The 21,528-nt window shown below is 40.7% G+C and overlaps 5 protein-coding genes across 5 annotated transcripts; 3 read left to right on the top strand and 2 right to left on the bottom strand.

The window, feature by feature from the left end:
- Positions 1-45: 45 nt before the first annotated feature.
- On the top strand, positions 46-3,152 carry LOC128708444 (juvenile hormone esterase). The gene is made up of 6 exons (XM_053803422.1): positions 46-282; positions 1,263-1,982; positions 2,056-2,218; positions 2,284-2,465; positions 2,549-2,720; positions 2,788-3,152. The coding sequence occupies exons 1-6, from the start codon at positions 46-48 to the stop codon at positions 3,150-3,152; spliced, it is 1,839 nt and encodes a 612-aa protein (XP_053659397.1).
- A 3,515-nt stretch (positions 3,153-6,667) lies between these two features.
- LOC128708139 (adhesion G protein-coupled receptor L1-like) lies at positions 6,668-8,643 on the top strand. The gene is made up of 7 exons (XM_053803099.1): positions 6,668-6,837; positions 7,083-7,188; positions 7,301-7,467; positions 7,563-7,709; positions 7,781-7,967; positions 8,086-8,187; positions 8,290-8,643. The coding sequence occupies exons 1-7, from the start codon at positions 6,668-6,670 to the stop codon at positions 8,641-8,643; spliced, it is 1,233 nt and encodes a 410-aa protein (XP_053659074.1).
- Positions 8,644-11,317: 2,674 nt separating this feature from the next.
- On the top strand, positions 11,318-18,396 carry LOC128718930 (protein polybromo-1). Its single transcript, XM_053812547.1, has 15 exons — positions 11,318-11,434; positions 11,562-12,486; positions 12,712-12,938; positions 13,021-13,595; positions 13,665-13,803; positions 13,874-14,244; positions 14,310-14,631; positions 14,716-14,803; positions 14,899-15,529; positions 15,607-15,779; positions 15,885-16,060; positions 16,126-16,188; positions 16,732-17,163; positions 17,433-18,012; positions 18,095-18,396. The coding sequence occupies exons 1-15, from the start codon at positions 11,318-11,320 to the stop codon at positions 18,394-18,396; spliced, it is 5,121 nt and encodes a 1,706-aa protein (XP_053668522.1).
- A 272-nt stretch (positions 18,397-18,668) lies between these two features.
- On the bottom strand, positions 18,669-19,807 carry LOC128708976 (D-aspartate oxidase-like). Its single transcript, XM_053803959.1, has 3 exons — positions 19,608-19,807; positions 18,859-19,547; positions 18,669-18,805 (listed from the first exon to the last, which is right to left on the bottom strand). The coding sequence occupies exons 1-3, from the start codon at positions 19,805-19,807 to the stop codon at positions 18,669-18,671; spliced, it is 1,026 nt and encodes a 341-aa protein (XP_053659934.1).
- Positions 19,808-20,477: 670 nt separating this feature from the next.
- Positions 20,478-21,449, bottom strand: LOC128707852 (elongation of very long chain fatty acids protein AAEL008004-like). The gene is made up of 3 exons (XM_053802810.1): positions 21,389-21,449; positions 21,134-21,327; positions 20,478-21,068 (listed from the first exon to the last, which is right to left on the bottom strand). Exons 1-3 carry the CDS (start codon positions 21,447-21,449, stop codon positions 20,478-20,480), a joined length of 846 nt encoding a protein of 281 aa, XP_053658785.1.
- Between the last annotated feature and the right edge of the window lie 79 nt (positions 21,450-21,528).

Here is a 21,528-nt window from a genome sequence, read left to right as displayed (position 1 = left end):
CGTGTTTGTTTTAACGTGGTATAACAAGTTTAGTTGTGTGAAAAAATGAGACCAATATTCCAGACACACAGATGGAGGACGGTGCATGTTGGACTGGTTGCATTCATCGTGATATTAATTTCCGCCACAGCAACAGGACGCACGTCAGATAAATTAAAAGTCACTCTACCTCACGGTGGCACACTGACTGGTAGATATTTAACCACGTTTAGCGGTCAAGGCATTCTCGCTTTTCTTGGAGTACCATTTGCAAAGCCACCCGTCAATGAGCTGAGGTTTAAGGTGATTATTTAAATAGAGAATTAAATGAATAAATTATTCAAACTAGATCCGTACAATAAATGATCTGCGCTCTGCTGTAAAGTAGTTCTTGGTTTGTTCAGTTTAGTTAATTTTTGTATCATATTGTATGTCCTACGCCAAATATTGAAATACTTTTTTCTTCTAAATCTTCTACAAGACGTTCCACCATCGCATCTTCTTCTGTTCAGTGTTGGCTTTCTATCTTTAAAAAACCCTCAGCTATCCGTTGCATTAATCACTTGCAGATGAATAATTGGTCAAGCTTGTGGAGGACATGGTTCAGTCGAAATTTCAACCCCAACCGGTTATTGGGTTCTGCATTACTGGTTCGTTGGTTGTTTTGCTTCTAGAAACTTTGAGATTTTTCTATTGAGACCCCAAACACTTCTCTCTCTTGCTCACTCTTTTGCTGTTTCGGTTTGTTCAAGCAGGCTATTGCATGTCATGTTTTCGGGTTTTTTTTGTTGATGTTTGTAACCGGTTTTGATCATGCTTGATCCACGACCTACGGTGATACAAAACGTAGAGCCAAAGCATGAAATCTTGGAACATAAGAAACTGACCTCCAATTGGCGCTATTAATAACTTTACAACTACACTGCAGTCGTAAATCGCACTACAAATGCAATAGTTTTATTTATCATTTAAAATTTGTTGCTTTATAAGGGACGCTCGGGACATTTTTGCCATCTTAGTGATTTGATCGAAAGTTCGCTGCTGGCGATTCGTTATCGACTTCATTATGGAGGCGCCCAGTGTCCACGTGTTCTGAGCGTTCCGATTGTTGTTGTGAAGGTTGTTGTGCCGATATAGAAGAAGAATCTTTGATCATCACCATCATCAAATAAAAGTCAGTTTCCAGCTATAAAGATCCTGCTTTAATCATTCAGAATTTGTTATTTCATAACAAATGATTGTATTTTTATTATTAATTACACTTATTCACACTTCTTTTTTAGGCCCCAGTGCCCTTTGGACCATGGGTGGGTGATCGACTAGCCACTACTGATGCACCCCTGTGCACACAACGTGATCCGTACAGACGAGACGAATCCATTTCCGGTGTGGAAGACTGCCTACAGCTAAACGTATATGTGCCTGATCGTCCACGATCGCCATTGTTACGACACAATGCAACGAATCCAACGCCGTACCCAGTAATGGTGTTCTTCCACGGTGGTGGCTGGCAATGTGGCTCTGGTACCCGTGCGTTTTATGGGCCTGATTTCTTACTCGAGCACGACGTGATCTACATCGGCGCTAACTTTCGACTAGGGCCGCTTGGTTTCCTCAGCACCGAACAAGCGGACTGTCCGGGAAATAATGGGCTAAAGGACCAAAGCTTAGTGCTCCGATGGATCCGTGAGAATATAGCATCTTTCGGCGGTGATCCGCACGCAGTTACGGTGTTTGGAGAAAGTGCCGGTGGTGCAAGTGGAACATATCACATGATGTCACCACTATCTCGGGGACTGTTTCAGCGAGTGATTTCTCAATCAGGAGTGAACTTGGATGCCTGGGCACAACCAGCACATCCAGGAGTTGCGCGGGCACGATCGATACAGTTGGGAGAAATGCTGAACTGTCCACAGGGCACCGACGGACGTTTCAAGGAAATGCTCGACTGCCTTCGAGGCGTTTCTGGGGATGAAGTTACAAGGAAATTCTATGACTTTTTCGTAAGTGTCACCCAGAATATGCTGTTCGAGTTTATTCCTCTTACGAAAGCGCTATTTGAATAATATTTCGCAGGTTTGGGATACCGATCCCATGATCCCATTTCCGCCAGTTGTGGAACCCGACCTACCGGGAGCTTTCATAACGAAACATCCAAGAGTAGAGTATGAGCCCCATGCTATCGGAATTCCTTGGATGACTGGACTGACACTAGATGAGGGAGCTTTGAAAAGTGCTTGTAAGTTTGCGAAGAGCTTTGGGCTGGCAAGATATAATGCAATCGGTTCCTCCGTTTCGTTTTAGCCTTAATAAACATGCCGGAACTTCGACAGAGTTTGAATGACCGCTGGGAACAAGCACTACCCATTTCGTTGTACTACGATCATCATGAGCCTGAAAGGCAGCGCCAAATTACAGAGCAGATTAATAGTTTCTACTTCAAACACCAGAAGCTGGTCGAGGCGACCGAGAAAAATTTAACGAACGTTAGTGTCATTATCTATTAGTGCATGTTTTCCTACATATCAGCTTTTCCCTAACAACTGGTTTTTTTTACGTCTCCCAACAGTTGTACTCGGATGCTTGGTTTTTAGCCGGAATGGATGAATATCTGCGAATTCGTTTGCTTGGACAAGAACGACGTTCATCAAAACCAGGGCCTACGTACGTGTATCTTTTCGCTCAAAAAGCTTCGGCCAGCTTCACGGAAATATTCGAGGGAGGAAAAGAGAAATATTACGGTAAGTTGCCAATAGTTGCATGCGACCGAGAAAAATACTCATATCTGTGTTTATCGCATATTGCTAGGTGTTTGCCACGCAGAGGAACTTCAGTACATGTTTCCCATCGCGAAAGAGCTTCCAAACTTCCACACAGCCATTCCCACCGATGAGGAGCTCGAGATACGACGCGTCATTACTAAGCTATGGGTTAACTTTGCTCGTACCGGTAATCCAACGCCAGAATCGGATAATGATTATCCGCAGTGGCCTGCAGCACAACAATTTCCTTTACAGTATCTACGAATTGGTAGTCTGGACTCTACGAGGGAACCGATTGTTGCGCTGGAAACAGGACTGTTTGAAGAACGTGCTGCATTTTGGCGCAAATTGAAAGCACACCATCCCTCTTCAGGAGTTGAGCAAAATCGACCGCCACGTAACGAACTGTAATCGTGCTCATGAAGATAATTGTGGAGAGCCCTTTTTTGAAATTCAGCTATAAGAGATATGTAAAAGCATGACCACGTTTGTATGAATGTATGACAAACAATGGATGAAAAGCTTAAGGGAAATATATTCATTTTCGGAGCAAAAACAAAGTCCTCAGGTGTTTGTCAATTTTACAATTGACGACAAATTGACCGAAGTTAAATGGATGTAGATGTTAATTTGACGATGACAATAAATCTCCAACATTTCTTCCATTTCAAATTCAAAACGGCAAACGATTATGATCAATTAACGATTTCATTAGAAACTCCTTCCATTGAATACTGCAAGACGTGATACACCGCAACCGTTCTTGCGCCGGTTTGCTTTCCGACGAACATTGTACAGCATATCCGCCAAGAACCGCCAAGATATAAACATCGAACGATTATGGTGTTGGAACATGCACATGCGCATTGCACCAGTAAACACGTACAGCGACGTACTGAATAATGTTTCTGTCACATAAAATCTCTAATTCAGCATAGTTAGTGCCTTGCTGGCATTAACGGCTCCGTGCTTAACGCAAAGCGATCGAAAGGTAACTGGGATTAGCGGCCTACTGATAATTGAACGATGAGAAAACAATTGCGCTCGGGCTAGTGATTGTTCCACACTTCCACGCTATCATATTCGCTTTAGTGTTTTATTCTCAGTTTGTGTATGCGTGTGTGTGCGCGCGTGTGTGTGTGTGTGGCAGTTAATATATGGTGGCACGCAAAAAAGGTTGTGTTAACATTAATTCTTGATTAAGAACATGTCAACATCTGTTCGCTAAGCGCACTGAAATGCTGTGTTTGTGATGTTCATTGTTTGCTGAAATAAATGTTTAACAAACCACCGAACGAACGAGAACGGATGAACCGCGGGCTTAGGAATGCCGTATTGATTTGTAGCATTACATGTGTTTTTGTGCTGGTATTTGTGCGTGTTGGAATGACTAGCGAAGAATGTTTAATTAACTGATTTGTTGCCTACAACATAAATAAAACAAGTCGTAAACTTGCATTACGAACTGTTAAGCATGGTCGAATGGCGTTCTGGGGGATTATTCGAATTACTTTTTAAAGCAAGTTCATTTCACAGGCACTAAGGGTCAGGGTAGGGAGGTAGGAGCAATTTGGATTGTGCCAATATTGTTGCCTGCTGATTGTAATTGTTGCGTGAAGGACTCTCTCTCTTTGTCTCGCCTCAATAATGTCTCACAAAAGAACCACCACTAACAACTTCCAATTGCGTTTAGTGAAGTGTGATTAAACAGTACACTACGTAGTGTAGTTATTATGAGCTTTCTGTGAAGACAATCGCTTTCGGTGTTCATACATGCCAATAGGTACATTAAATACTGATGTAAGTGAAGAAACGTGTATAGAACAAAGCACAAGCAATACATAGAATGATACATTTGTGCGAAGAAACCTGTCAATCAAAATATGACGCAAGTTTTTTTTCTTCTTTTTGGTTACGGTGCTGGTTTGGGACGTTAATACGTATGCAAATTGAAGGATCACCTTATGCAGGAAAGACCTTCGAAATAGCGACTATCTACCCAGCAAGGTTTTTAGCACAAAAAAAAAACATATTGAGTTCTGGCCCTTAGACAGCCCAGTGCGTCAACGCATCGCTTCACCAGCAGAGCTATTGTGGTGGATGGTGATTTGCTGGAATATTAAGCCCAGCCTAGCTGCGGGAAATGGCTAATTGTGCGAAAACAGTATTCGAAACCCTCCGGAACCGTCCCAGCGGGATGGCCGTACGGTGGATAGCTTGGGGAGCAGAATGGTTTATGAAGGATCACCTTTTGCCCCAAACTGAGGACTCATGCATGATGTAGTCCGGCCGAATGATGGAATAGCTGGTACACGTTTTTCCAATTACACTCTACGGCTTCCCGTGCATCGCAGGCTGGTGCGAGGTTTATAACCTTTCACCTGAGAGCCTGTTTGAAGCAGCGGCCACGAGTACGCTGATACGAGGATAAAGTTGGATTTTTCTAATTGCAATTAGTTGTAGATTTTTTAATTACATCGCGGATCTCATTAGGTGTGATCTCACCCATGCAGTAATTGTTGGCAGACTGGGTGGTAGGTTCACACTCTTCGCCTTTTTTTTCGTCCCTTCGTGTTCATCGCTCACAGTGGATGTCGATCTTGTTTCGAGGTCGCCCACGGTGCTCCAGATGAAACACGGAACCCCTGTTACTAGCAACACGTGTCTCGTGTATACGTGTGTATGCGATAAAACAAACATGTTCGAGGAACAAAAAGAGCAACCGCCGCGCACGGAGAAACCTACCCTAAGGAGTTCTTTAAACCGCTCCTCCTACATGCGATGCGCGATGGTGAAGGTCAGCTTCTACACCATTTAAAATTCAATTGTCTTTGCAAACTTACGGGACTCAAAAGTTGTTCTATATTTTAGTGAGTTTTTCTCAGTGTAATCTAACAAATGGGCATTTCCTTTTGAAGAAATGTTAGGCATTCTTTCTTCTATATCGGCACAACAACCTCAATGGGGTGTGCCATTTCTAGCTTTCTTTGACATTATTTAGCCTTAGCGGGATAGTCAGTCCTGCGTACGGAGGATTGGTCCGAAAGGGATTTTGGACCGGTCCTGTTGTGTGAAGACCGGCCCCGCTACCAATACACCACCAGGTCGCCCCGAATGTTGGGTATTAGTCAGGCTAAACATTATACTTTTGTAAACTTTCGAAATGTCCATTTTATGTTGTTTATTTGAACCCAAAGCATGGATTGACTATCGTGCTATGCGATAACAATAAGTCTAGTAAGAAGCATTATATGACGGCACGATCCCAACGGGGACGAATAGAAGGACCAAGAGGCGAGGGGCGGAATGTTATCGAGACATTGGGTCGAGTAAACACAATCATTTATATGAAACCATCAACCACACCCTACATGGCCTTTTACGTTGTTTGTAATGCACACCTTAACGCCTTACATGGAACAGAACAGCAGTAAACGGCCAAATGTACAAAACAATCTACCGTATCACTTTATTTATGTACTTTCTGCTATGAGTGTAGACCAATTGCAGATTTGTTTTTCCTATTTAGTTCTACACCCGTCTTACGGTTTTCACCATTCCCTATTGCTAAATATCCCGACCCGGTTTTAATCGAGATTGAAATCCCGATGGGTCGTATTTTTGAGTCGTAATTTGCCGAATGTAACCATCTAGCCTTGTACATCTATTACAACCATGCGTCTCCATTGCTTTGATACTTGGCTTACGGTATATAATCTCTGCAAGATATTTGGCATTGTAGTTAAAATTGTTCAGGAAAACATAAGTATTGGCTTCGAAACATGTTATAACAAAGCTGTCACTGGAAAGCACACAATTTGAAATAATTTACCAAGTATTTTCCACTTCCAACGTTGCGCATTGACGTATTAAAGCTTTGTTAAAGCTACACTGACATTCTACACTGTTTCTTCTTGCGATAGACAATGGAAACGTTGTACACTGGACACATCCATGGATTTCCTCCCTCGGCAAACATATCATACGGATCGTTAAGCACAGCATGGGGCTCACAGGGAGGTCTAATTGCTTTAGGAGTAGTTCTCGGCAGCTCCGTTAGCTTAGTCGGGCTTGCATTTGCGTTCATTACGTACAGGTAAGTGTAATAATACAACAAGCAATTGTCTACTATGTGGGTCCATTATGGTTTGATACAGGCGAATAAGTGCGTATAAACCATATCACAAAAAAAGGTTGTGGTGAGTGAAAAGCGTATAAGCGTATATATGACCTTTATTCCCGAAGAGCTTCGTGGGATGAATCTTATTTACGCGTACCACAGCGCCCACAGCCTGAGGTCTGACTGTTCGAGAAAATAATGCAGACATTTGATGTCTTTAGCTTATTTTCAGATTTAAAATCGTTGGCAGGAACAACGCTTTTAAGCCTTCTAGCTTCACTGTTTATGAGCCAGTTAATCTTTGTTATAGGTGTAGGAGGAGTACAGGTAGGTTGTACTTCGTATAAGTACCGGAAGTACCGAAAGCTACAGCAAGTAGAAAGTGTCACACTAATTAATTAACGGCATTAATAATCTTTTCCTCGCACTTTCATCTCAGGATTCCGAGCTATGTCTCTCACTTTCGTTGGCGTTACTGTTCATGAAGTTGGCATCACTCTGTTGGTTGTGTTGCTGCTGTCATCATGCGCTCGTATTGTTTCGCACCAACACCAATCTTCACTCGTATCGCGAATCAACCATGGGTAAAACGTTGGTTAGCTACAGGTGAGTGCCGGATGCATGTTGCCCTTTGTGAACCATTGCTAAATGTTTCATCGTGTTGTTTCGATAAACTTTTTTTTTTTTCATTATTCTCACAGTCTTGTATCTTGGGGATATCCATTGATAATGCTCGGCGTTGCAGCTGCCTTCAAGTATAAGGAACGCGAGCTCAAGTTTAACGGCTACTCACACATACAAGTGATTGCACAAATAGTGCAAGAACTGAATGGTGAAAATCATTGTTGGTGAGTCTTATGAAAACAATCATCACAATGGATGAGATTACCTTTAGCTTCGCTTCCCCTTTTCTTACTAGGCTAATGGAAGGATCGGCATACTTCTGGGGCTTTCTAATGCCAGCGATTGTGTTACTTTTTACCGGTTTTTATCTTGCCTGTCAGGGAGAAGGAGCTATCAAAATTGCCGCCGCCCTTCAGGTTGATTCCAGAGCTAAAAACAAGTTAATAAAAAAGCGTGGTTTGCAAATTGGATTATTTTTCAAGGTGAGTGTTGGAAAGAGCACGGGTGTTTGATAATTGTTCAGATTTCGTTTTCCACCCATGTATGATGTATAAGAGAATAATTTACTTATGCTCGACCCACGCTTGATCCTTGTTTCAGATTTTGGTCGTGTTATCGTCTGTTGTAGCGCTTGGTGCCATTGCTTCCATTTGGAACGTAATGGAGCTTTGGTCGATATACAGCATTGCTCAGGGAGTACAGGTGAGTTTCCGCATTATTTTTACATCTTAAAATTCTTAACATATAAAACAATTTCACATATTTTTTATGTTTAAAAATTATTGCATGGATGAACATTGACAGGGTCTCGTGGTAGCATTACTAGTGTCTTGTAACTGTAAAGTTTTGAAGCTCTATTCAGCACCTAAAACTCACAAGTCTCGCCGGGGCACGTACCGCAACCTCAAGGACGGTGATGGTGGCAAATACGGTATCCTTTCCGTGTCCAACCCTAACTACGAAGAAATAGTACATATCGGCAGCATGCCCGAGGACAGTCCATCGAGCCTTACCAAGATGTCCTACAAGGAAGGTTGCTTCGTCGATCGCATCGATAGCACAGCACCGACAGCGCTGGATTACGCTTTCAATGGTGAATTGTCTACTTCGCTCTCGATTGACGAGGTGTCGAAAACTCCTTTGCCTGTATCAGTATAGATGGTTCTGTAGCATGCAACTTTCGAGTTCAAACAATGCCATGGAATGGAGATTTCGTATGCTAGCTAGGTAAGACAATAAGTTACCGGGTGGGATAAAGATGACTACGGAATAATCGCTTCTAAACTAACCAGCTATGTATAAACCTATTCATATCAAAACCATGGATATATCAAATAACTCGCCGTCCAGAACATAATCAGTACACTTTTCCTAACAATGCAATAAACCCAATTGGGTAAGTTAAGTAACTATCTTTATCATTAGCGGTGTACAAAGATGCAATCATTTTGGGTATGCTCACGGAAGCAATGAAACGCAGGTACGATTTGTTAATCTTGTCCAGCGATATGTTTTAACTTGTTTGAATCGTCCGCAACACAAACGAACGTTTTAAAGGTAAACCCGCTCTTAGCTAACATATCAAAATGGTGTGGCGTTCCTGAAACTGCCCTACTCTCGACCCAACTAAATTGGTTCAAATTGTAAGACACTTATGCTATGTGTCGGAATTCTTCGTATCCAAGATAATCTGTTACTGCTTGTTTCCGCACTGTTATACAGCTTCCAACAACTCGGCATTACCTATGGTACACGGAAAAACCATAAGGGGAAATCAATCTAATCCTCAAGCCGTTCGTTCTACGTAGAGCTCTCAAGTCGTAGAATGGGCAATACATGGAACAGTTTTATTTTCATAATGTACTACACGTGCGCAAGGGAATTGCATGGAATCTGTTGATGTTTTGCACTGTACATAATAGTAGTAGCATTAAAAAAAAAACAGGCTAAAGTGAATGGAATTGTCAAACTTATTGAGCATAAAGTAATATCACTCTCTGAAGTAACTAATAAACACTCCACAGCTCTAAACCTATCACCCATCCATTGTCCTGTAACCATACATCCCTGCTAAGCGTGAGTGATTGAGGTGGAAATGTTATTTACAATGTGTCGTACGTCAAACATTGCAAGTTACTAATTCATGTTTTGCCAGTGGCTCGAAAGACATGGTCTATTATATTTGGCACATTAGTTTCACTTTTTTGTCAAATTGTTGTGATAGTTGCACAATAAGAGAAAGTACAATAAGATTTTGAAACGGTTTTATTAGACGTGTGGTAATGACCATTGGACAGAAGTTGATAAAAGTACGAAGCTGCTTGAGCAAGGAAAATGTTTCAATTTCAAGCAAAAATCAAATATATACACAAATACCAAAAAAGAAGACAAATTGTTAAATTGCAGCATCCATCATATTTAATAACATGCATTCAAAGTTTGATTGATCGTCCACTACATGTAGTCACATTTTTCCTGAAGTAAAACACAGCATTTCTTCAATTATGCAATCAAACCACAATTAATTTTAAGGACGCCATATTGGGCTTTTGCCTTATGGACTTCTCTGGGGATGAAGCCAGAGAGAAGCAATCACTAATCATTTTCTTTAAGTAAAACAAACAATCCGAACCTCTCTATAAAGTTGTATTGCTGTATTGCAAACGTTATTTTCAACATAAGAAATTATATTTCTTTTCCGATAAATGCATTCGATAGTGGAATTATCCTGATCAAGGCTAGGTAATTGAACTATGGTTAGAAACATATTCCCGTAATGAAAACATATTCCTGTAATGCATCAGCATCAGATTTAGATCATAATAAAGTTTTAAACTTATCATATCCAATCCTCTGGAATATCATGAAGAACGTGGAATATTGATATTTAGATACACACTTATATGTATTTTAGTATTCATATAATCAAAAATATTTCATAAGAAACGCAAATAATAAAACTATTTGAGTTATGTTAATGTGTGTAGCTAACTGAGTTCAAAAATGGTTTTTTTTTCTAAAACACATGATGATCTAATTCAAAAGCTAATATTTGTGACTTAGAAAGAAACGTATTTTACACTCGAACCGCAATATTGCGGACACGTGGCTCGTAGCTTGTTACATGGTATGTAACAAAAAATATCGGTACTATGCAAGCTAGGCGGTGGAGATGAAATAATTTGGAAGATCGGCCAGAGTTTTGATTTTCATGATTCAAACAGGAATCTACAAGAGAACATTCAACATTTAGATTTGAACAGGAATTTATTCCTTATTTTTAAAAATGAGCACGCATTGGGAGCTGGTATGAAAAGTTTCACGTATGTTTATGTGACTTTTTTCACCGGAGTGCAACATTTCAACTGTTTCATGATTCGCTTTTGTTTCTTCCGTGTGTTTGAAAGAGAAAGCAGGCACCGAAAGAAAAGAGAGAAACGAGTGTTGATTGGAACAAACACGCACACAGCTACCCTACGAAGTTTTGCTTACAAATTGACAGCTTGTAGTTTGCTGGGTCAATCAAGCAATGGCGTCGGTGAAGAAATTCTAGACCGCGTTTATTGAAATTTTCGGAATTAATATCGTTCTGCTTTGGTACAATTGTTTCACATAAGTGCTCAGAAAGTTGTTCTTACAAAAGTTTAACACCAGGGTGAGTAATTATAGTTAAAATATGCTTACCGGTTTGCTTTATGCAAATGAGGCAGGCTGGGCACTGCGTTCACAAACCTTGATTCTAAAGATTTGTCACTCTTTACAACTATCATTCCCTATTAAATTCCATATATTTTACTTGCGTTATAACACGGTCTACGTTGCAGTGGCCGAAATGAGCAAACGGCGGCGAACAAGTTCGTTCCAAGATGACGAAAACAGTGAAGATGATGGTTCCCCCGAGCAAAGCCCAGTGCCTGCAACAACAAGGAAGAAGAAGAGGCTCGATCCGGTAAGTGATGTTAAACTCCCGGATTGTCTTTTTATTCTTTCTACTGATGTGTTTACACAGTCTGAAGGAACGGAATGACAAATTCAATGCCGTAGTAAGATTTTTTAACTGTTTTATTGTTTTTTAGATGGAATTATGCCAGCATCTGTACGAATCCATTCGCACATTCAAGAAAGAAGATGGTACAACCCTTTGTGACACGTTCATACGTGCACCGAAACGACGCCAGGAACCATCATATTACGAAGTAGTAATGAATCCGATTGATTTGCTTAAAGTTCAACAAAAGCTAAAAACAGACTCGTACGAAGACGTCGACGATTTAGCCGCAGACATTGAATTGATTGTGAACAATGCAAAAGCATTCTACAAGCCTGATTCTACGGAATATCAAGACGCTTGCCAGCTGCTGGATGTGTTTAATACGAACAAAAAACGTATTATAGAAAATCAACTCGAAGAAGGATGGTTGGAAACGAGGCCAAGAAAAATTACCCGCCCCAGGAAATCACTCACCGCCGAAGAGGACGAATTCGACGAAGGTTCCGATTTCGACCCGTACGAGGAACTTTTTGCTATCGTCATGACGGCAACGGATCCGTTAGACAACCATGAGCTACATCATATGTTTCAGTTATTGCCATCGAAAAAGCTCTATCCTGGCTATTACGACATCATCGACCATCCAATAGATTTGAAGCTAGTTGCTACCAAAATTCAAACCAGCGCATATTCAAACCTTAACGAAATGGAAAAGGACTTGCTGCAAATGACAAAGAACGCGTGCACATTCAATGAACCCGGGTCGCAAATTTACAAGGACGCCAAGATGTTGAAGAAGATATTTATGGCACGCAAAGCAGATATAGAATCAGGGCGGTACAGGAAACCTCTCAATAGACGTCCCAAAATTGCGTCAAGTGCGACGGTAGCTGCACTGAAGGAAGAAATCGAAAGTTCCGATGATGATTTCGACGATTCGATGGAAACAGAGGGTGATGGTCCACTTTGGCAATTGTTTGACCAACTGTATAACACGGCTAACACTAATGGTAAGTGAAACAACAGTTTAAGTTCGTTTTGTGTTAAACTAACCCAAATCAGACTATAGGCGAAGTTATAGTTTTATTGTAACCTTATTTCTTTCTTTTCTGTTTCACACGTGTGTTTTTGTTATATTTCATGTGATTGATTCATTATCTTCATTGCATCCTGGATTTGTTCCGCTTTTTTTGTGTTTCTTTCTTTCATACCATTTGTTGAATGAACTCACATAGATCCCAATGCCTTAGGTGCGCCTTTGGGTGAATCTCTTTGGAAGCTACCGAACAAACGTTTCCACCCAGAATACTACAACCTGATCAAAAAACCCATCTCTATGGCACAAATAAGAAACAAGCTGAAGAAAGGTATATACACTCACATTACTGATATGACGGCCGACCTGTATTTGATGCTGGATAATGCGAAAAAAGCTAACGCTCCCAATAGCAAAATACATAAGGTAAGTGTCCTATAAAAGAGAAGTCATTGTGCAGCTCCACGGACTGATTTGGATTCAATTTCTTGAATGTTTTATTTTTCAGGATGCACAAAAAATGCAGAAAATCCTGAACCAAAAGCTCATTGACTCGGGAGATTTAGAAGAGAGCGACGAAGAAGAGGATGAAGAAGATACGGATTCGTCACAACCAACCTCATCGCGCAAAAAAAGTCGTGTTGCCAAAAGCATTGGTTCACCTTCGCACTGTTCTTCGAATAGTGCGCTGGTTACCAAAACCACCCGCTTAGTTCCGACAACGATATCGTTGAAAAAGAAGTTGTTATCATTACACGAATTTCTTGTCGATTTTACGTACGATGATCACCAACCGATGGCCCTGTTTATGGAAAAACCTTCCAAAAAGCTGTACCCTGACTACTACCAAGTCATACAACATCCGATCGATATGACAACGATTGAAAACAATATCAAAGCGGATCGTTACAGCACCATCGATGATATTGTGGGCGACTATCGGCTGATGTTTTCCAACTGTCGCAAATATAACGAAGAAGGTTCGATGATCTATGAAGATGCCAACATTCTGGAGAAGGCATTGAATGAAAAGTTGAAAGAGTTTTCGGGTATAAGCAAAAAATTCAGCCTTTCAGGAAAAATGTAAGAATCGGCACGATCGGACGTATTTTTGTTATTGTAATCTTACGGTTTTAATATTTATATTTTCAGTGCCAAACCAGCGCGCAAAAGTAATTCTACTCCACTGGAAACGAAACTAAAGCAAATGTACGACACAATACGGGAATACCGCGAACCGAAACAGAACCGGCAGCTTTCGTATATATTTATGAAACTGCCTTCAAAAAGTGTAAGATAACTTCGTGTACTAACAAATTGCACTACAGTAGCTTTAACTATCAACATACTATCATTTACAGGAATATCCCGATTATTATGATATCATCAAGGACCCGATTGACATTGAAAAGATCGAGAAAAAGCTACGTCAGCAGATTTATGAAAGCGTCGACGATATGGCAGCTGATTTTATGCTTATGTTCGAGAACGCTTGCAAGTACAATGAACCAGATTCTCAAATTTACAAAGATGCACTTTGTTTGCAACAATTGCTTATCCAGACGAAACAAGCACTGCGGAGCGAAGAAACCGTACCCAATGTCCAACAAGCCGTGCAGGAGCTTTTACTATCACTCTTTACTACGTTTTATAACTATCAAGATGAAGAGGGCCGATGTTATTCGGATTCTTTGGCAGAATTAGTTGAATACGATGAATGTGATGGCAATAGGTAACAACGAGAGGTGAACGATTTGTCCAAAATGCCTAATCTACATCATATTGTTTCCTTTCTAGGGTGAGAGCTATTTCTTTAGATCTCATCAAACGCCGTCTAGACAAGGGTTTGTACAAGCGCTTGGATACGTTTCAAGAAGACATTTTCAGTTGCCTTGAGCGCGCACGTCGACTAAGTCGCACAGATTCGCAAGTGTTTGAAGATTCCATTGAGTTGCAATCATTCTTTATCAAAAAACGCGACGAATTATGTCAAAATGGTAACGTGCTCGAATCTCCTGCCTTGAGCTACAACACAATGCACTTAAGTGCCGCTGTAGAATCTCTACGACAATCCAAGCTACTGCAAGAGGAAGAAACCGACACGGATAGTGATGCAGTGGTGAGTACCGTATGAATTAAACCGTAGTTTGATATTAAATGTTAGTTGATTTCCAATATTATTCATATTTTGTTTATCTATTAGCAACCTTCTCAAGGAGAGAGTATGACAATCGATCAAAAAGTATTTTCTCCCGGAGACTTTGTGTATATCGACATGCCGGAAAACAAAAGTATGTATATGCGTTATTTTTAACGTAATTTAAGAAAACTGTTCTCATTGCGCTAGTGCCATGGTAAATTCTAACTAATCGTTTTTATGTCCCAGTTCCTGGCATCATGTATATCGAGCGCCTGTGGACAACGGTCGATAATATTAAGATGATGGACGGTTTGTTGCTTCTACGGCCGCACGAAACGTATCACGTGCAAACAAGAAAGTTCATGGAGCAAGAACTTTTCAAAAGCGACCAACACATCCAAATCCCTCTGTCCAAAGCATTAAATAAATGCTTTGTTATGCACGTTCGGGATTATGTTAAACTGAAGCCAGAACACTTTGCCAGCAAGGATGTGTTTGTATGCGAATCTCGGTACAGTTCAAAGGCGAGATCATTCAAAAAGCTGAAAACCTGGAATCTTGTGCGTGCAAATGACCCAGTGAAGCTGGTTCCTCGTGAGGTAGCGCTGGAAATAAAGCGCGTTATGTCCGTTTTCAAAGAACGTGTGGAAAAGCACAAGGAGGAACTTTCGGAATTACAACTTCAAGAAGCAATGCTTGAAAAGGAAAAACCAAACGTGGTTATATATATGAACGGGGTGGAAGATGGTAATGTATATTATGAGCAATACAATACCGTTTGTGGAGGTGTAGTCAAAACCGGCGATTACGTCTACGTAGCTACCGAATCTGGCAAGCAATCGATTTCACAGATTACATCAATTTGGGAAACAAAAGAGTAAGTAGATTTACTTTACGGAATATACTGTAAGAACAAAATATAATGACTTGTTTTTTTCTTCTTTTAATTTTTAGTGGAAAAATTTTGTTCCGAGGACCTTGGCTTCTAACTCCTCCCGAAGTACCTGGCACGATAAGTAGATTATTTTATCGACAAGAAGTTTTGCTTTCAACCATTCAAGAAACAACTTCTGCTGTGGCAATTGTTGGTCGATGCGCGGTGCTCGATCAAAGCGAATATATCACTAGTAAGTATAAACTTATTTAAAAATATCCATGTTAGTTTTCGCGCTATATTCAATGAAATCGATGAGAAAAAAGTTATAACACTGAATTATTCTCATTTTTTTCAGGGAGACCAACAGAAATCGGAGAGTCCGACGTGTACATGTGCGAATCTATATTTGATGAATTTAAAAAACAAATACGCAAAATAGTCGCTCCTTCAGGTTTGCGTAAATTCACACACAGCCAGATGGTCACTACGGATGAAGTGTATCATTTCCGTCGTCCCATAAATCCTCCGAGGGTATGTACGAAGATTTGTAAGATGATTCTATGGGATGTTGTAATAAACTTTATAAACACTTTAAGGTAACCTGTGGCGAAATTGCAGCAGTTCAGGAAAATAAGCCAATTTCTTCGACAGATTTTATGGTACGTACAATAATCTTTATTTACAATAATAGACGAACTTTACGGTCATAAGTAGTTTGATGAATTTCCATAGTGTGCTTTCATAATTACTAACCTTTTCGAAAAAGTATCTAGTCTAACAAACATAACGTAGCGTAAAACTATCAAGCTAATGGGTATTATGATTATTTCATGTAACCCTGTTTGGATTTGTGTAATTTAATTGTACTTAGTTTTAGAAAAATTACATCTCTATTCAACTCTTTCAACTTATTCGTAGAAATGTAGCATCTTGTGCCAATAACATTGACGCCTTGAAATTAAACAAAACAAAAAAAACCTTACAAGGATCTAAATTAAAGTAAGAAGTTAATTAAAACTGAAAATGCGTAGGAAAAACACACACTCACAAATAATGTATAGGTAATGCCAGTTGAAATAATAAGGCCTTGGAGGAAAAGGATATAACATAATATAACACAATATAAAGATATTAAAAAGCTGGTGTTGACAAGCCTACAATCATCACATACTGTGCTGTTATGCCCCACCTGAATCTTACAGGACATGAAGGAAGACTTTGGCATCATCGATGATTCGATCGATGGGCCTCCGTCGATTGGGTCGGACACAATCATGACGGCATCGCCACATCCAACACAAACGATCAACACCAGCACTCCGACGATGACCACCAAAAAAACATCTAAACCCGGCAAGAAGCTAGTGACAGGCTACATATTGTACTCTAGCGAACACCGGAAGACTATCTGTGCCAGCAATCCGGAAGCAACGTTCGGTGACGTATCACGCATTGTCGGAAACGAATGGCGCAATTTGAGCGACCAAGAAAAAGCTATTTGGGAACAGCGGGCGGTCAAGATAAATGAAGAAAGTGCAGCGAAGTACGCAGCTGACATGGCTGAATCAAATTGCCCCAGCCCAGCCAACTTCAAGACCGACGGTCCAATCATACAGGACATCGTAACGAATCATGTATGGTGCTTTTGTTTTTTTCGTTATTATTTTACCTCAATTATAGTCACGCTAGAATCTTCGGATCGACAGATAATTTTGCTTGAATCTTGAATAAGCAATTTTGCGTTTTTTAAATACTGTGCCCAAGATTTCCCTTGCGTTTTGTAATTATAATGGTAGTGCTTGGACGATTTCAAGATGTGCGTCTGTGGTGTTATTGTATACATTTGCTCAGTAATCCTATCTTTGCTTTTGCCTTTTATCTTCAAATTTCGCTTCAAAAACAGGCCTATGAATGCTGCTGGGATAAATGTGATCATCAATACGAGGATCCTGCTGAATGGTCGGAGCATTGCATTGCGGAAGGTGTGGGCTGTGTTTACAAGACATTCATCGCGTCCGCAGATCAAGAATTTATCTGCATCTGGAGGAACTGTGTGCGACTCCGCCGAAATATGCCACCTTTTCCGTCTGTTACGCGACTTGTGAAGCACGTCAAGGAAGTACATTTAACGAAAGGTGTTAGCAAGTTTATTCAACTGCAGGACCGGAGCAAAAACTATGTGCATTCTAAACGCCCTCCGGGAATAAATACGGCAAATAATGCACCTGCGGTTAATATGGGCAACGTAAACCCCAACAACATAGGGACGATTACTTTACAACCAATGGGTAACGTAGGAAGCCATCCGTTGAATGGTACTAACACAAACATTATGGCATTGTCAGCTCAAAACACTGGTGGCGTAGTATCTGGCAATAATCAGATACAACCGATGCACGCACAACAATCAACGTCAATGGCAACGGCAAGTGGAACCAATGCACCGCAAATTGGCAATTCGATTACTGCACCGTACTTCAGCTGTAAGATATCTGTTACCAACACAAGATCGATACATGTAATCCGCGGTATCAATTATTTATATTTTGCATATTATTATTTCAGACATTTCTGCCCAACCAGCGGAACCGTTGTTTGTTACGGTACCTCCCCGACCCCAACGCGTACTACATTCGGAAGCATACATCAAATACATCGAAAGACTGCAGCAGAAATCGACCTACATTACACCGTGGCAGAAAACATTCACCGCTACCAGAGAGACTATTCCTAATACGGATGTAAATAGGTTACCGCACCAGTGGCTTGGGAAACGTGCTCAAGACCGTTCAGATGTTGTAGTGGATGCACTGTGGCAGTTGCGGAATTTCATGATGAAGGAAGTGATCCAATTCGATCGCTTTTAAATGAAGTTTTAAGGATTAAGATCTACATTATTAGAATTTTATCCCTTATAAGTTGGCAGATAATTCATTTCGCGTATAGAGAAAAGATTTTATTTCTTAACCATTCAACTATGTAATAGGCGTTTTAATGTAAGATATAAATACATTATATCCAGCAGTACGCAAAATTGGTAGAACTTTGAAATTGAGAATAGAATTCCGATAATCTTTTTCAAGTATGGTTTTCTACTAGAACTAGTCTTGCACCACATATTTTATTGTTATTAGTTTTACTATAGTTTCATCTGCAGATTAGCCCTTTTCGCACCATATTCGTGCACCAACCGGGTCACCTCGCCAGCACATCCCCATGCAAGCGTAATTCCTGCACCACCGTGACCATAGTTGTGGACTATTGCATGACGCTCTCCTGAAACATGAGTTCATTAAAGAAGGTAACTAAAGAATTATTATTAAACTTACCATTAACGAAAACGATACATTCCAGTTCCAAACGTACCCCAGTAGACCTGACCGGACGTAATCCAACACTGTCTCGTACGATTAGTGCATCTCGCAACAAAGGCATAACGTCTAGGCAACCCTTTCTGATACTGTATCGGTCAATGGGGCTTACCAGTACATTGTGGCTTTTTTGCTTCGTTCCACCCAAAACGACTGTATCCGTGTTGGGAATTATGTAGCATGATTCATTAGCGAATGAATGAAATACAGCTGTCGACTTTACCCGTTGGACCTGACCACGAACGGGAAACAGTTCTGCATCATCTGCGACGTTTTGCGAACCCATACCCAGACAATTGATGATAATTGCATTTGCGGAAATGTCCAGGCGTTCCAAGCAACGGATACTTTGCAAATGTTCTTGGCGAAACACTACATTGCGAGTGGACAAAATGTCACGATAGTGTTTCATCAGTTTGGAAGGTTCGCATGTAAAAGTAATGTACATGAATGCCGTTTGGACGTTCTGCTGTAATTTAAAATGTTCAGACACTTTACTAAATCCAAACACAATATCATGCCACCAAGGAGCGGTTGTGTCGGTTTCATAACATTCCATCACTGGCACCAAACAAATTCCACACCGTTCGGCATATCCACCACGCCATAGTTGCAGGAAATAGTCGTGCGTTGCTTGAGCCCATCGTCTAGAAAATATGCTTGGTTTAGGTTAAGCTGCAAATGTGATGTGGAAACGCCTTACGAACCTACAATCGGTGGTCGATGTTTCACCTAATACGTATGGTCCCCACAAACCAGCGGCTACATCACTCGTTGTGTTGGGACTAAAATTATCACTTATAATCTGTATTGTTGAACTGGGAAATTCATTCGACAACCGCATGGCACAGGATAATCCATTTATTCCCCCACCTAAGATCACAAACTGTTGATGGTTCGTTTCCATCTTTCTTTTGCTTGGCCAGTTGGTTGTTTACAAATCAATGTGAAAATTGCCGTGAACCTCTAGCAAAAAAGACCGCAACTGATTAAATCATCAGCTGACCCGAGGCTAAAAATATGTATTGTAGTTGGTTATCTCGCTTTGGCGCGTAACGATAGATACGAAGAAGAATAATCATTGATTCGCTGTTAATAGCACACACGATAAGCAATATACATAAGCTTACACCTATCGACGACGGCGAAAACGATGGCAACATAGAGGCGAATGAAGCTGCCCAGCTCAAAGTCTCTATAAAAACAATAAACAACAACAACGATGGCAACACACAATACTAAAGCAAGTAATGTTTGAATATGCAGAGTCTTTGTTTATTTGTACGACAGAATTTTTAAGAATAAATTTTTGAATTAATGAAACAGTTATGTTCTTTTTCGCAAAGGGATCTTATTTCTATTGCAATGCTTGAATGAACCTTGAATGAACGATTAGGAATCTTTATGACATTGAAGTAATACGCTTATTATGCTCCGTTTTCTCCCTGCTACCACCTATTGCTTACTTCCTCTATTCAGTTACCATGTGAATCGCCCGATTCGCAGTCATGTGCATCATGTACATTGAATAATGTTTCATAATTAATTAGCTGACAGAACTATTAATCACATTCAGTTCAATTAACCTTTCCTCTCACTTCAGATTTCACTTTGTTCGGGGTACTATTTCTATCGCGCTTGTTGTACGTTTTGATGTAAAAGTCTAAAAACAATCCCAGCACAATGATTGCCTGCAGAAATCCGTACCACAGCCAAAACGATGGGAAGTTGCAATTCCCACTGACCAGCGGGCGTCCAAAATGGAATGCTAGATGTATGAACTGAGTCAGCTGCAGTCTCGTGAGATATTTTTTCCACCACACGCTGCTGTTCTGTGCTCCCAGTGATGTGAGAAAATAGTAAAAGTACATTATCGCATGTACCAGTGTATTCCACAGACCGAGCAGTAAGACGTGACCTCCGGGAACGAACACTAGAGCGCAATAGGTGGTTACTACCATGAACGAATGGTGATACACATGCAGAAACGAAACATGGGATTGTTTCTTGCGTAAAACGAAAAATATCGTATCGGCTAAGTCGAACAGCTTGAGCCAGAAGTAGGCGTAGCTGAAGTAAACTTCATCCATCCCTGCCCTTGATCTCGTGTAGTCGATCGGTTGACAGCGAAAGGAAAAATTGTCATACAGAATGAAAACATTATAACACTGCGAGGAGAAAGAGATGGTAGTAAGTTAGTACTCATTTAGGGTCTATTCGCAAACACACTTACAATGCGCAGAAACAGCATAGCATTCGCAACCATTTGGAACAAATTGTAAGCCTTTATCATGTGGAGAACATTGTACGGCTTACGATTCGCCATATGACGTGGACCGCAGCGTAGCACGAAGTATAAATAAGCTAAAACAATGCCCACGATGTAAACGGGTGATCCAGCCAAAGGAAGATGCACAGTGCGGTCGTCTAAAGTGAGCAAAAAGGGCTTATATTGTGCGCCATTAGTCTCCACGTGGACGATCCTTACCTCTTCGCTCGATGAAGTAATCATTGTAGTAGTTAGCAGCAATGCTAAGCACTGTCACCATGGTGCACTGCGAGATATTCCTCGAACTACTACTATACCGGGAGCTACGCTAAAGCTGCAGATTTGTGTCCACTTCCGCC

This window comes from Anopheles marshallii, chromosome 2 (assembly GCF_943734725.1).
Source record: "Anopheles marshallii chromosome 2, idAnoMarsDA_429_01, whole genome shotgun sequence".
Taxonomy (NCBI): Eukaryota; Metazoa; Arthropoda; class Insecta; order Diptera; family Culicidae; genus Anopheles; species Anopheles marshallii.
Note: the sequence above shows the minus strand (reverse complement) of the source record. Positions and strands in the feature narration are given on the sequence as shown.

Coding starts and splice junctions, on each gene's coding strand:
- LOC128708139 (XM_053803099.1), top strand. CDS start 6,668: ATGGAAACGTTGTACACTGGACACATCCATGGATTTCCTCCCTCGGCA. Junction 6,838..7,082: donor TTTGCGTTCATTACGTACAG/GTAAGTGTAATA, acceptor TGATGTCTTTAG/CTTATTTTCAGATTTAAAAT. Junction 7,968..8,085: donor AAATTGGATTATTTTTCAAG/GTGAGTGTTGGA, acceptor TCCTTGTTTCAG/ATTTTGGTCGTGTTATCGTC.
- LOC128718930 (XM_053812547.1), top strand. CDS start 11,318: ATGAGCAAACGGCGGCGAACAAGTTCGTTCCAAGATGACGAAAACAGT. Junction 14,804..14,898: donor CGACATGCCGGAAAACAAAA/GTATGTATATGC, acceptor TTTATGTCCCAG/TTCCTGGCATCATGTATATC. Junction 15,780..15,884: donor TCAAAGCGAATATATCACTA/GTAAGTATAAAC, acceptor CATTTTTTTCAG/GGAGACCAACAGAAATCGGA.
- LOC128708976 (XM_053803959.1), bottom strand. CDS start 19,807: ATGGAAACGAACCATCAACAGTTTGTGATCTTAGGTGGGGGAATAAAT. Junction 19,548..19,607: donor ACATCGACCACCGATTGTAG/GTTCGTAAGGCG, acceptor CATATTTTCTAG/ACGATGGGCTCAAGCAACGC. Junction 18,806..18,858: donor ATGTATCGTTTTCGTTAATG/GTAAGTTTAATA, acceptor CTCATGTTTCAG/GAGAGCGTCATGCAATAGTC.
- LOC128707852 (XM_053802810.1), bottom strand. CDS start 21,449: ATGGTGACAGTGCTTAGCATTGCTGCTAACTACTACAATGATTACTTC. Junction 21,328..21,388: donor TTACTTCATCGAGCGAAGAG/GTAAGGATCGTC, acceptor TGCTCACTTTAG/ACGACCGCACTGTGCATCTT. Junction 21,069..21,133: donor CTATGCTGTTTCTGCGCATT/GTAAGTGTGTTT, acceptor TTCTCCTCGCAG/TGTTATAATGTTTTCATTCT.
- LOC128708444 (XM_053803422.1), top strand. CDS start 46: ATGAGACCAATATTCCAGACACACAGATGGAGGACGGTGCATGTTGGA. Junction 1,983..2,055: donor GGAAATTCTATGACTTTTTC/GTAAGTGTCACC, acceptor AATATTTCGCAG/GTTTGGGATACCGATCCCAT. Junction 2,219..2,283: donor GGGAGCTTTGAAAAGTGCTT/GTAAGTTTGCGA, acceptor GTTTCGTTTTAG/CCTTAATAAACATGCCGGAA.